Source organism: Equus quagga, chromosome 12 (genome assembly GCF_021613505.1).
Source record: "Equus quagga isolate Etosha38 chromosome 12, UCLA_HA_Equagga_1.0, whole genome shotgun sequence".
In the NCBI taxonomy this organism is placed as follows: domain Eukaryota; kingdom Metazoa; phylum Chordata; class Mammalia; order Perissodactyla; family Equidae; genus Equus; species Equus quagga.
In genome coordinates, this window is record NC_060278.1 from 103,455,096 (window position 1) to 103,466,293 (window position 11,198).

At 49.9% G+C, this 11,198-nt stretch overlaps 1 protein-coding gene across 1 annotated transcript in view; it reads left to right on the forward strand.

Moving 5' to 3' along the window:
• The first annotated feature begins 6,320 nt into the window (after positions 1-6,320).
• PFDN4 (prefoldin subunit 4) overlaps positions 6,321-11,198 on the forward strand; it is an 11,106-nt gene continuing 6,228 nt past the window's right edge. Inside the window, exon 1 of the mRNA XM_046678078.1 lies at positions 6,321-6,576. Within this exon, the coding sequence (XP_046534034.1) occupies positions 6,337-6,576 (240 nt within the window). The 5' untranslated portion in view covers positions 6,321-6,336. The remainder of the gene's footprint in view (positions 6,577-11,198) is intronic.

An 11,198-nucleotide genomic window follows, 5' to 3' on the forward strand; every position in this document is an offset into this window, starting at 1 on the left:
GGTGAATCTGATTGGCTGGATCACAGGCCTGCATCTTAGCTCAAAAGATGCTAGAAAATTCAGTTCTGACTTCTACAATGGAGAGGTAACACTCATGACCTTGAAATTTCTCCAAATATAGAGAAAAGTCTCCAAGAGGTATTAGGTAGTCACAAATACGTAAGATGTCCACTTCACTGCAAAACAGATCCTTTTATGAGCAGCATCGGTGTGAAGAGGCTACCTGGCTCGATGCTAGGTGCAGCAGAGGTTCTGAGCTGATCCTTGTTGAATGAATCACAGTAGGGAATTTACATTTTAGTTTGAAGATATGCTGTGACTGCTCCTTACAACAAGTTCCAACTACTTTCTCAATATCAAAATTGCTATAAGCATGTACCCTTGCAATAAACAGGTTAGTTAATGGTCTATTTTATAAAGGCCTAAAAACAATGCTTACAGTGGGGGGCTTTGGAAAATGCTATGCGTTTTTCCAGGTAAAAATTAGGGTGAGGATTCCAACTGGGGAGAGATGATTATATTTTGGCCCCTGGACAGGGAGGTTTCCTTGATTTTGTGCAATCTTGCTCTGTGGAGTGTAGACAAGAATGCAACAGTTCCTGAAGGTTTGCAAAGAGAAAAAATAAAATGTCAGATTCTGGGGTCACAGCGCCACCTGGTGAAGAAGGGAGGAGCTGTTCGGGCAATGAGTCCACACCATCACAATTGTAGTACTAGCTCTAGCAGAAAATGTGAACGGAAATACTCTATGGACTGTCGTATGTGATTACTGAATGAATTCATCAATAGCTCTATTGTGTTATATATTACAGTGCTAATTCCTAAATACACAGTCACTCATTCACATGTGCATTTATTTATTCATTAGCTAATATTTGTCAAGCACCTACTTCCTTGTTGGTTCTGCGATTACAGAGGCGAGGAAACAGGCATGGTCTGTTTCCCTTGGTACTTCCAGTACAATAGGGGAGACAGAGTTCAAAAGGAAATGCACTAAAGGGAGGGCTACAGGGTGCTTAAAGGAGGGGAGGCTGCTCTTTCTCGGTGGCAGATGTGTTTAAGGAAAGCTTCCTTGATGGAGTGACAACACAGGCTGAGTGTTGAGGATGAGTAGAATTTCACCAGGTGAACAACAGGAGAAAGGGCATCAGGAACAGCAGGATAAGCAAGTGCAAAGGCCCTGAGGCAAAAGGGAGCAGGTCCATCCACGGAATGGAGGTTCAAGAGGATGGAGCACAGTGAGGGAGGGGAAAGATGGCATGAATTAAGGTCAGAGAGGGAGGCTAGACTTTGGTAAGTAATCGAAGTTATACCCCAAGAGCAATGGGAAGATAGGGAAAAATTTCAAACAGGGGTATGACAAAACTATTCACAAAATCGTTGATCCAAATACAAGCTGATACTACCTTACCCACAGTAAGAGTCAAAAGAAGTACGAGAGAGAAGGTAAGGCATACACAGCGGCAGCTTAGAAAAGTACCCAAGTGTGTAACCAGTGCAGAATTTAAAGATGGAAGAGGTTAGCTAGAACAAAGGAGTCTTCAGAGGACGGATTAAAACTTGAGTTAGGTTTAAAGGCACCACTGGCTGTCAAAAGGCATGAAGAGAGAATTCTGGGGATCAGAGAAGAGAGCGGGAAGGAGGCAAGCGTGAGAGAGAAGTATCAGATGGCCCCGGGAGGAAATTTTTCTGTAAGAGACAGAGTCTCTGATTTGTATCTGCTTTTTTACTTCAGAAAACCTGGGGGATTTTCCCCCCAATTCATCGAGGAATGGGAAATTGTCTTAAGAACATTCCAGAAGATGTGCACACGGGGAGGTTTACCAGAGGTCAAATGGGAGCGTGGCCTGAGCTCTCCATGTGGCTGGTATACAGGGTAGGTTTAGAATTAATCTGAAAATAAATTTGAGTGAAAGTTTCAAAATCAAGAGACTTTACATTAAAACATGGGATTTCTGGCTTGTAGGAAGAAGGGGGAACTTCTGGTAGCGCTGGGTCCCCATTCCCTCATGGCAACAATTGGCTGGAGGGGAGGAGCTGCCTGAATTGGGTATGGCCAGTGGGATGGAGCGCAGTCCCCCAGCACGCCTGCGTGGCCCCCGGGCCATTGGAATCGCCTCCCACCCCTCCCCGCAACGGTGGGAGCAGGAGAGAAGGCACATCGGCTCCTCTCCAGCTTCATCTCATCCCCTTCTCCTCGGCTCGTTCCTCTGCAGCCCTTTTCTTCCGTTTCTTTAAACACGCCATGATACTGGAGGTTCCCTCCACCTTCCCCCGCCCCAGGGCTGGGACCAGGGCCTCGGAGCGAGGGGCGCAGAGCGAGGAGAGCGTGAGGAGGCCCGGGCCCTGCTCCGCTTCCACCGCCTGGTACCTTCCGCGCTTTGACCAAATCTCGGCGGAAACGCGACTTCAGAGCCCATCCCAGGGGGAAGATTTCGTCAAAGCCCCTTCAGATCGGCTCCTGTAGCAAGTGAAACTGCTATTCGCTTTAAGTCAGAGAGTTTAAATGTCCTTTTAAAAGGTATTTATTCTACTTTTTAAAAACAGATTTTTTTTTTTTTTTTTTTTTAATTGAGAAATTACTAGTTCTGTTGGTATTCCGGCAAAGTATTACCAAGAGGGACTTGAATGGCTTGGGTCTGGGAACCCTACCACGATCCTTGGGCGCCCCCTGCAGGCCCTGCACAAACTACCACCTGCTAATAGCGTGGGTTCCTCAGCCCCTCGCTCCTCCTGGCCAGCGTGGAAGGGCAATGCCATCCAGGTTTCCCTTTTAAGTCTTCGACTCAGGAGCCCCGAGCAGATGTGGCCGGTTTTGGAGGGTGCTCAGCACGTACTGCTATGGAATGAGCTCATTATCGCCTTGTGACAGAACCTAAATTAAGCTGGGACACGTCTGGACAATTTTGTAGCTTACATATCAATTCAAATAGAGGTTTCTTCCCCCCTTAATTTTCCAGTTAACATACTTACCATTTCTTTCATTGTATCTTCTTCATGGAATGTTCATGCTGGTAGTTACAGTCTTTTATTATTATTTTATGTGTTCTTGTTATAGCGATTAATAACATCTCACCTTCTATCATACTGTATAATTTACTTTTATGTTTTAAGTCTGGTCTGACTCCCATCGCTAGAACCTAAGCTGCATGAGGACAAGGAATTTTGTCTCTTTGTTTCGGTGCTGCAGCCCCACACCCTCGCACCCACCCTTCACGATCCAGTCAACATGTCACCAATGTCAGAGGCTTCCTTGGCTATTCCAGCCAGACACAGCTCTTCCTCCCTGGGACCCCTCAGCACTGGCCCCAGGACTGCGGCTCCAGGTGCTACGAGTAGTAGTGACATATGTGCGTCAACTGTAAGCTCCTCGATGTGCGGCATCTTGTCGAATTCACCTTTTTTTTCTTTTGCAAGAACATCTACAGATTTCAAACAAACAATGCACTCACAAACCTCCTCATTTAGATCTGTCAGAACAGCAGCCTGGGGAGTGACAAGTTCACATCCCTGGAGGGCCTGGCAGGTAAGCAAAGGGATGAGGCAGGTGCGGATGTGCAGAGGCCCTGGGGAGGGCCTGCTGGCTAACCGGGCCACGCCCAATCAGCATCAGCAGCCGCTGTCAGGCAGGAATGTAGGCTTAAGGTCACCAGGACTCTGATCTTACAAGCTCAGGCAAAACAAAAATTCTGGTATTGTCGACTGAAATCTCCTAATTTTCACGTTGGTTCAATTACAGAAAAATACTGTGTGGGTCAAAAAAACTCATATCTTGAATCCAGTCAGTGGGTGGCGAGTGTTTGACTTGGTGTAGGAGAAACGTGTTCATTCACCCTCAGTAGGGACGGTATTTTCAAGGGGTTATTGGTGATTTTCCTTACTGACCTGGAGTCTCCAGTTCGTTTCCATTTGCACCCCTCTTCTTTCTTTTGCTGGTCCAAACAGGTAGGGACAGCTCCCAGCCAGAGAAGAAACCAGAAGCAAAGGTTGGATGCTCAAAATTAAGGAATGAGAAGTTGCTCTGCACAAGACTTGAAAGTCCCCATTTGTACTTGCAGGACTGGTTTTCCTGCTAGGAAAGAGACTGGCTCGAAGGACCCCATGGGCTGGGGAGGGGAGGAGGATAGGGATGGGGGGTGAGAAGGAGGACCTCAGAATCCGAGGGTGCCAATTCAGCACCAAGGTTGGGGGGGGGGGGGGGGGGGGGGGGGCAGGCCACTGTCCGTCTGTCCAGATCAAATGACACTCTCCTATGCCACGGGACTCTGCCCAGCCCTGGTGAACGGCCCCATCTGATGACCCAGAGCCCCCTCGCAGAAGACACTGCTGGCTGCTGACCCAACAGCCCTTGCGTCCTTGTTCCTGTTTGTTTTCAGAAGCCCAGCCCAGTTTCCTATTTAGATAGCCGTACTTCCAGCTTCGAGGAATTAGTCACCATTGTTTAAGGTAATCATTAATCCTGCTGCTTTCACTAGTGATTGAGGCGGGCGTAAGACAGACATAAAGGCAAGAGGGCTGGGAGATCCTGGGAAATCCTTTCCTCCTTGAGAGCGAGAGAAAGCAAAAGAGAACATGAGCACAGGAGAGTGAGAGAGAGAAAGAGAGCAAGAGCAAGCCAGAGGAGCAGACGCGAGGTAAGTGCGTCCCCTTTCCTCTCTGCCCGTTGCATGCTCTCGGATGAGGACCTGATACTTGGGGAAGCAACAGCCGGAGGCCAAGGACCCATACAACACCTGACTGAAAGCCTTAACTTCTGTTACGCTCTGAAAGTTTGTGTCCTCCCCAAATTCACACCTTGAAATCCTCATACCCACTGTGATGGCATGAGGAGGCGGGGCCTCTGGGAGGAGATTAGGTCATGAAGGTGGAGCCCCAGTAAATAGGAGCAGTGCCTCCTGAAAGAGACACCCAGGAGCTCCCTGGCTCCTTCCTCCATGTGAGTCACAGCGAGAAGGTGCCTGTTACAAACCAGGAAGAGAGCCCTCACCTCACCACGCTGGTACCCTCACTCAGACTACCAGCCTCCAGAACTGTCAGAAAGAAATTTCTATTGTTTGTAAGCCACCGAGTCTGTGGTATTTCGTTATAGCAGCCTGAACAGATGAAGACAACTTCTTCGAGCTGCTGCTGATCCAGCCCAGCCATCCCCCTCCTCCCTAATTGACAGCGACGACCCCTTTCCTATCCTCTTCCCAGGCTGGCTCCTCCCACTCTATTAGCTTAATAGCCGCCTCCAGGGAGCCCCTCCCAGACCACTCCCTTCTGTTCTTCTCTACCTTGGCACTTCATGTGTTTCCTTCATGCACTTGGCAACATTTATGATGATTTTGCACTTCCATGTCTTGTCTCCCCTTCCGCTGTCTGTTTCTGCAGTGCCTTTAAATTTTGCTATTATTTGTGAACTCTGAAATGAATGTCATTGATGGAGCATCTACTATGTCCCAGGCCCTGTGCAAAGATTTAACCCTGAAGAAACTCCTTCATTCAACAAGAATGTATTGAGCACATGCTAGCTGGACATTGTGAAGCCTGAATGTAAAGGGTAAGGAGTCTGGAGCCGGGACCCCGATAGAACAGGCAATGCTTCTGTGGGGCTGAGGGCTTTGGTAGGGAAAGCAGAGCATGCTACAAAGTCCCGTTACCCTGATTTAACCAACGGGGAAACTGGGACTTTGAAAAAAAGGAGACTTGTCCAGAGCAGTTCTCAAACTGTGGTCCATGGACCCTGGGGTCTCTGAGATCTTTTCAGGGAATCCAAGAGGTCCTCCCTTTTCCAACTACATATCTGTGTGAGACCAGATTGTCTTCATATACATCAACTAAACAACATATCGCAGAGATTGAATGCAGAAGCAGATATCTAACTTTCCATTAAGCCAGACATTAAAGAGATTAGAGAAAATATAAAACTATACCCTTCCCCATTTTTTTTTTTGAGGAAGATTAACTAAGAAGGAAGTTAATGAGGAAGATTACCCTCAACTAACATCCACACCCATCTTCCTTTATTTCATCACCCATCTTCCTTTATTTCATATGTGGGACGCTGCCACAGCATGGCTCGATAACTGGCACATAGGTCCGTGTTGGGATCCGAACCTCTGAACCCCGGGCCGCCACAGCGGAGCCCCAGGAACTTAACCGCTAGGCCACTGGGTTCTTACACGGTTTGTGAGATTGACGGGAAACAATTCCCCTTCCGTCTCCTCAGGGCCCCGCCCCGGCCCTGCCCGCCGCGCCGGGCGCCCCCTGCTGCCCGCGGCTGGAGCCTGCGGCCCTTGGCCACACCCCCCGTTTCAGTCGGCCCACAGGGAGCCGCTTGTCCCTTTAATTGGCATGTACCAAGTCCTTCCAGGGTCCGTCTCCTCCCCGGGTCCCAGGCGAGAGGAGTCACTGGTCGGAGATCCCGCAGGAGGGGATGTGGAGACGGCGCGGCGCTCCGTGGGGCTCTGGGCCGAGCGGGAGCGGGGGCGAGCGCGGGCCGAGGCGCGCCGCCGCCGCCGTTCTCCCGCCGCCGCCCCCCCCCGCCGCGCGCCGTCGCGCAGTCCCAAGATGGCGGCCACCATGAAGAAGGCGGTGAGCGGGGCGCTCGGGCAGCGGGATGCGCGGGCGCCGGCGGCCTGAGGGCCGCGGCCCCGGAACCCGGCGTGGGGCCTGGGCCGGGGTTCCCGACCCTGGGGGCGGCCCCCCGGGCGAAGCCTGTCGGCGCCCCGGGCGGCTTCGGAGGTCCCCGGCGGGCGGAGGGGGAGCGCCCGGGCCGGGCGCCCCGGAGGGCTGGGGCCGCCCCTCGCGGGGCTGAGGAGGGCCTGGAGAGGCCGGGGACCCCGCAGCCTGGCCTTGTCCCTGGGCTGTGGGCAGCCGAAGGGCCCATGGACTGCGGTGGGCCGCTACGCCGGCATCTCCCGGGGCTGTCACGTTTAACCCTCACATGCTCACGAGGCTGGGTGCTACTGCACCGTCCTTTGCAAGGGAGGAAGCTGAGGGCCAGAGAGGTGGAGCCACCTACCCAAGGTCACGCAGCTCTCAGGAGCAGAGCGTGGCCCGCATCCCCTGTGCCCAGCCCCAGCCGCCCCGATGCCCCGGCGTCCCCCAGGCCGAAACCGTGTCTATTGAGGGTAGATGATGGGCCCGGGCCCAGAAGCGGCCGGTTTATGATCTCTGCTCCTCCCAGCAATTTAGCAAGGACCCGGGTGTCCCTCCACTTTATAGATGGGGAAACTTAGACACAGAGAGGTTAGTGCCTAAGTGATTAGCTGATAAAAAGCAGAGCTGGAATTCAAACTCAGGTTTTGTTTTTTCCAAAACATATCTTTTATCCTACTAAGTAAGCTAAACTCCCATTCAGGGTTTATAATCCAGTAAGTCTAGCCAGAGGCTTAAAGATATACAGAAAGAAGAAAAATAAAATGGGGAGGGGCAAGGAAATCGTAACATCGGATAATTATTGTGCCTTTACTGTACTGTGTGCTAGCACGGGTCTAAGCGTGTTGTGTACATTATTTGTTTTAATGTTATACTCCTTTTAGGGAGATACTGTTTTTATTCCTATTTTACGGATGAGGAAACAGGCACAGAGGCAAAGCTAGGATTTAAATGAACACAGGCATTCTGACCCAGAGCGAGTGTTTTTAACTTCCATGGTGTCTGATGAGAGTCCCCTGGCTGATGGGATTCGCTGCCATTCCACTTCAAAGACCAACAGGAGAACCTGCTTCCTTTGCTGTCCTACTGTGCAGGACCGCACAGGCTGAGCCACCTGCCTCTAGTGTAGGGTGACCAGCCATCCCGGTTTGCTCAAGATTGAGGGAGAGCTAAAATGGAAGGCCCCAGGCAAACCAGGATGAGTTCACTCTGTGGCTCTGTCATCCACAAATTCGTACTCATTGCTGGAGTAGGGTTCAGGGCCATGGTGATTCAGAGAAGTAGGAAACTGAGATTCACTTCTCCTCTATTTTCTGTTTAAATTGGACCCTCTGTTGTTAGATATGCCTTTAATTCTGGGGAAGACGCTGGTTGTGGTTTGCTCCCCAAATGGTGTGGAAACTGAAGTGCAGACAGGTGAAGTAAAGGTTGAGGAAATGGTAGAAGAATGATTTGAACCCTGGACTTTGCAGTGTTTTTGATTACCTACATTTTCTCCTTTCTTTCATTCAGCAGACTTTTTGAGCATGTAATAGGGCACAGTCTCAGGTTTAGGTGATGGAGATAACCATGGCGAGCTACGATAATGAAGTTCTTACTGCCTTGTCCTCATAGCATCGCAGAACTGATGCTCTGGGTGAGGCGCAGGCATTGCTCAAATAGTCACACAGAAAACTGTAAAGTTTCCAACTCCGATGAGGGCTATGCAGGAAAGGTGCTTGTGAAATGAATGCTGGAATGAGGTCTGTTTTGTAATCTGAGAAGGGGAATCTCTCAGATTACCTAAGGATGGGGAGAAAAACTCAGGAAAGGAGCAAGGCGTTCTAGAGAGGGGACGTCTCCTGCAGAGACCATGCGTGCAGTTAATAAAAAGGAGGCCAGAATGACAGAGGATCGGGGAAGGAGAAGTTGAACCATGGTGGGGGTGGACATAAAGAGGGGCAGGTGGTGGCCAAAACACGAGGGACTTTCTTCTTTATCTTAGACTGGCATGATAGGTGCAGCATCCTTTAGTGAATGTTTCCAGTGCTGTGAAACATTTCTGATAGGTTAGCTCCACATGCGGTATGCTTTTCCTCTCCGCTACTCTAGGAGAAAACACAGGCATGCCAGTGGGTGATAGTGAGAGGTCACAGTGCCAGCCAGCCCTCTGAGTGAAACCGAAATTGTGTGCACGCTGGAGTAGTTTACATGACTGGTCGTGACTTTCCTGGTGAGAATGTTTAGATGAGGGGATCCAGGCCTCTCCTCTCGTCTGCTCTCCAAGACCTGGTTCTTGGTCCTGGGAGGGACTGCAGTCTGATTTCTGTTTGTTGTCGTGAGTACAAATGTCCCCTCCCCAGAGAGAGGCCATCTTTGACCTTCCTTTCTAAAGAAGCCCCCATCAGTCCCCAGCCCTTCAACACTTTTGGCCCCTATTTTTCTTTCCCCATCACGTGTGTCACTGTGTGACATGATCTGGCTCCCCTTGTTTTCTGCCTACCTGCTCCACCAGAATGTCAGCTTGCCAGTGTTCATGAGGGGAGGACTGTGGCTCTCTTCACAGGGCCTGGCGCAGAGGAAGCACTTACTAAATAATTATCAAATGAATAACTGTAGGCATGAAGGGCGAATAAGAGTATAAAGCAGAATTTTATATCACAGAGACTTGGTAGATACCTTTAAGAAACAAAAATAAAAGCAGACTGAAATTGGCCAGAATTTCCTTCTCCTTGGCTTCTAGAACAAAGAGCGACCCAGCTGTCCATCCAGACTCTGCTGGTAATACCCAGACTCCAGTGTGGGGCGTGAGGAGTATGGTGCACCCTCCTCCCATAATCCCCTAAAATACTGATTCTCAGGAAGAGGGTACCGTCGGGCTTCCGGGGATTTTGATTTTCATCTTGAGCAGTTATATTTCTCTTAGGCCCAGCAGGGTTTTCCTCTAGATCTGGTCTCTTCTTCCTTTGTAATGATTTTTTTATAAACGTTATTCTGGAAATAAAGCACTTATTTATCATGTATTGAAAGGTGCCTCTATCCCCAGGCCCTATGCTGGGTGCTCATTTTATCCTCCCTTCAAGGGAGGAACCAGTTTCCCCATTTTACACATGACGAACCTGAGGTGGCTCCCAGGAACTGAATACTGTACAGTAGTTGCCCTCATCCGCGGTTTCGCTTTTTGAGGTTTCAGTTACCTGCGGTCGACTGGTCTGAAAATATCAAATGAGTGAGAGAGAGAGCGAGAGCACATTCACATAACTTTTTTTACATTATATTGTTACAATTGTTCCATTTTATTATTAGTTATTGTTGTTAGCCTCTTACTGTGCCTAATTTGTAAATTAGACTTTATCTTAGCTATGTATGTGTGTATAGGAAAAAACATAGTATATATACGGTTCAGTACTATCCCTGGTTTCAGGCATCCACTGGGGGTCTTGGACCATGATCCACCACATGGCCATCTGGGTGAGCAGTGCGGGATGGGTTGCCGAGAGACCAAAGAAAAGACCCAGAGAGAGCGAGCGAGACATATGGGTTTATTGGGAGTTACTTTCAGGGAAGGTCCAGTGGCGGCTGGCTGGATAGCAACATGCACCTGCTACCGTCCCATGAGAGACGCTGGCTTAAGTAGGCAGAGGAACAAAGGCTGCATGCTTGCCAAGGGGGATCGTCCCTGTATGACCCGCATTCCAAGGACCAGAACCCCCCCACCCGCTGAGGGCCTCTGTGTTCCCTCAGACCGAGAGGGTCTCAGTGCTAACTCTCCCAGGAGAAAGCAGCTGGGTTGACCAAGCCCAGGAAGACTGTTACCATCATGAGTGCAGGCATGTAGCCCAGACCAGAGCCTCAAGGCCACATGGTCTTTAAAGGGGCACACCAGCTAATGCCCCTACAAACCGTATCCCCTGCAGATAAGGGGGGCTACTGTAATTTGTCCAAGGTGCCTGCTTGCTTGGATTCGAATCCACTCTTAACTATTTCCACCACTCTGTGCTGCCTCAAATACTGCAAAATAACTCCTTCCTCCTTGAGTTCTTATAACTTCGTGAATGGTCGTAACTACGTGTGGCTTCTCTTAGAGCAGGAGTTCCTACCTTTTAGGGGTGTGGACCCTTTTAAGAATCTGATGAAAGCTATGAAGACCCTTCCAGAAGAATGCACATACAATACACATCATTGTACATACAGTTTCAGGGGGCAAATGGACCTCTCAATGTCCAGGGACCCCTAGTTAAGAGTTATCCCCTCCCTGCAAAAATGAAGCTTCATGCAATGTAGGAGTGTTCTAGCTCAGCGAGATTAAGCAGAAGCCGCTACTGTTAGTTGTGGCAGGTGCTGACTTCTTACTTTTGCTGTAAACAGCGCTGCGCTGGGTGGCGTGTAGTTTAACCTGAGCGTATTCGCCTCCCACTGACTTTAGCCCTTCATGCCAGAGAGAAAACCACAGTTAAGGAGTGAACTGCGGGGGCGTGTGCTGCTAGGGGCTGCTGTTGGGCGAGGCTGCAACAGGAAATGCCTGCTTGGGAGATAGAAAGCAGGTGGCCACATTCCCTCGACAGCTTTTCAGAAAC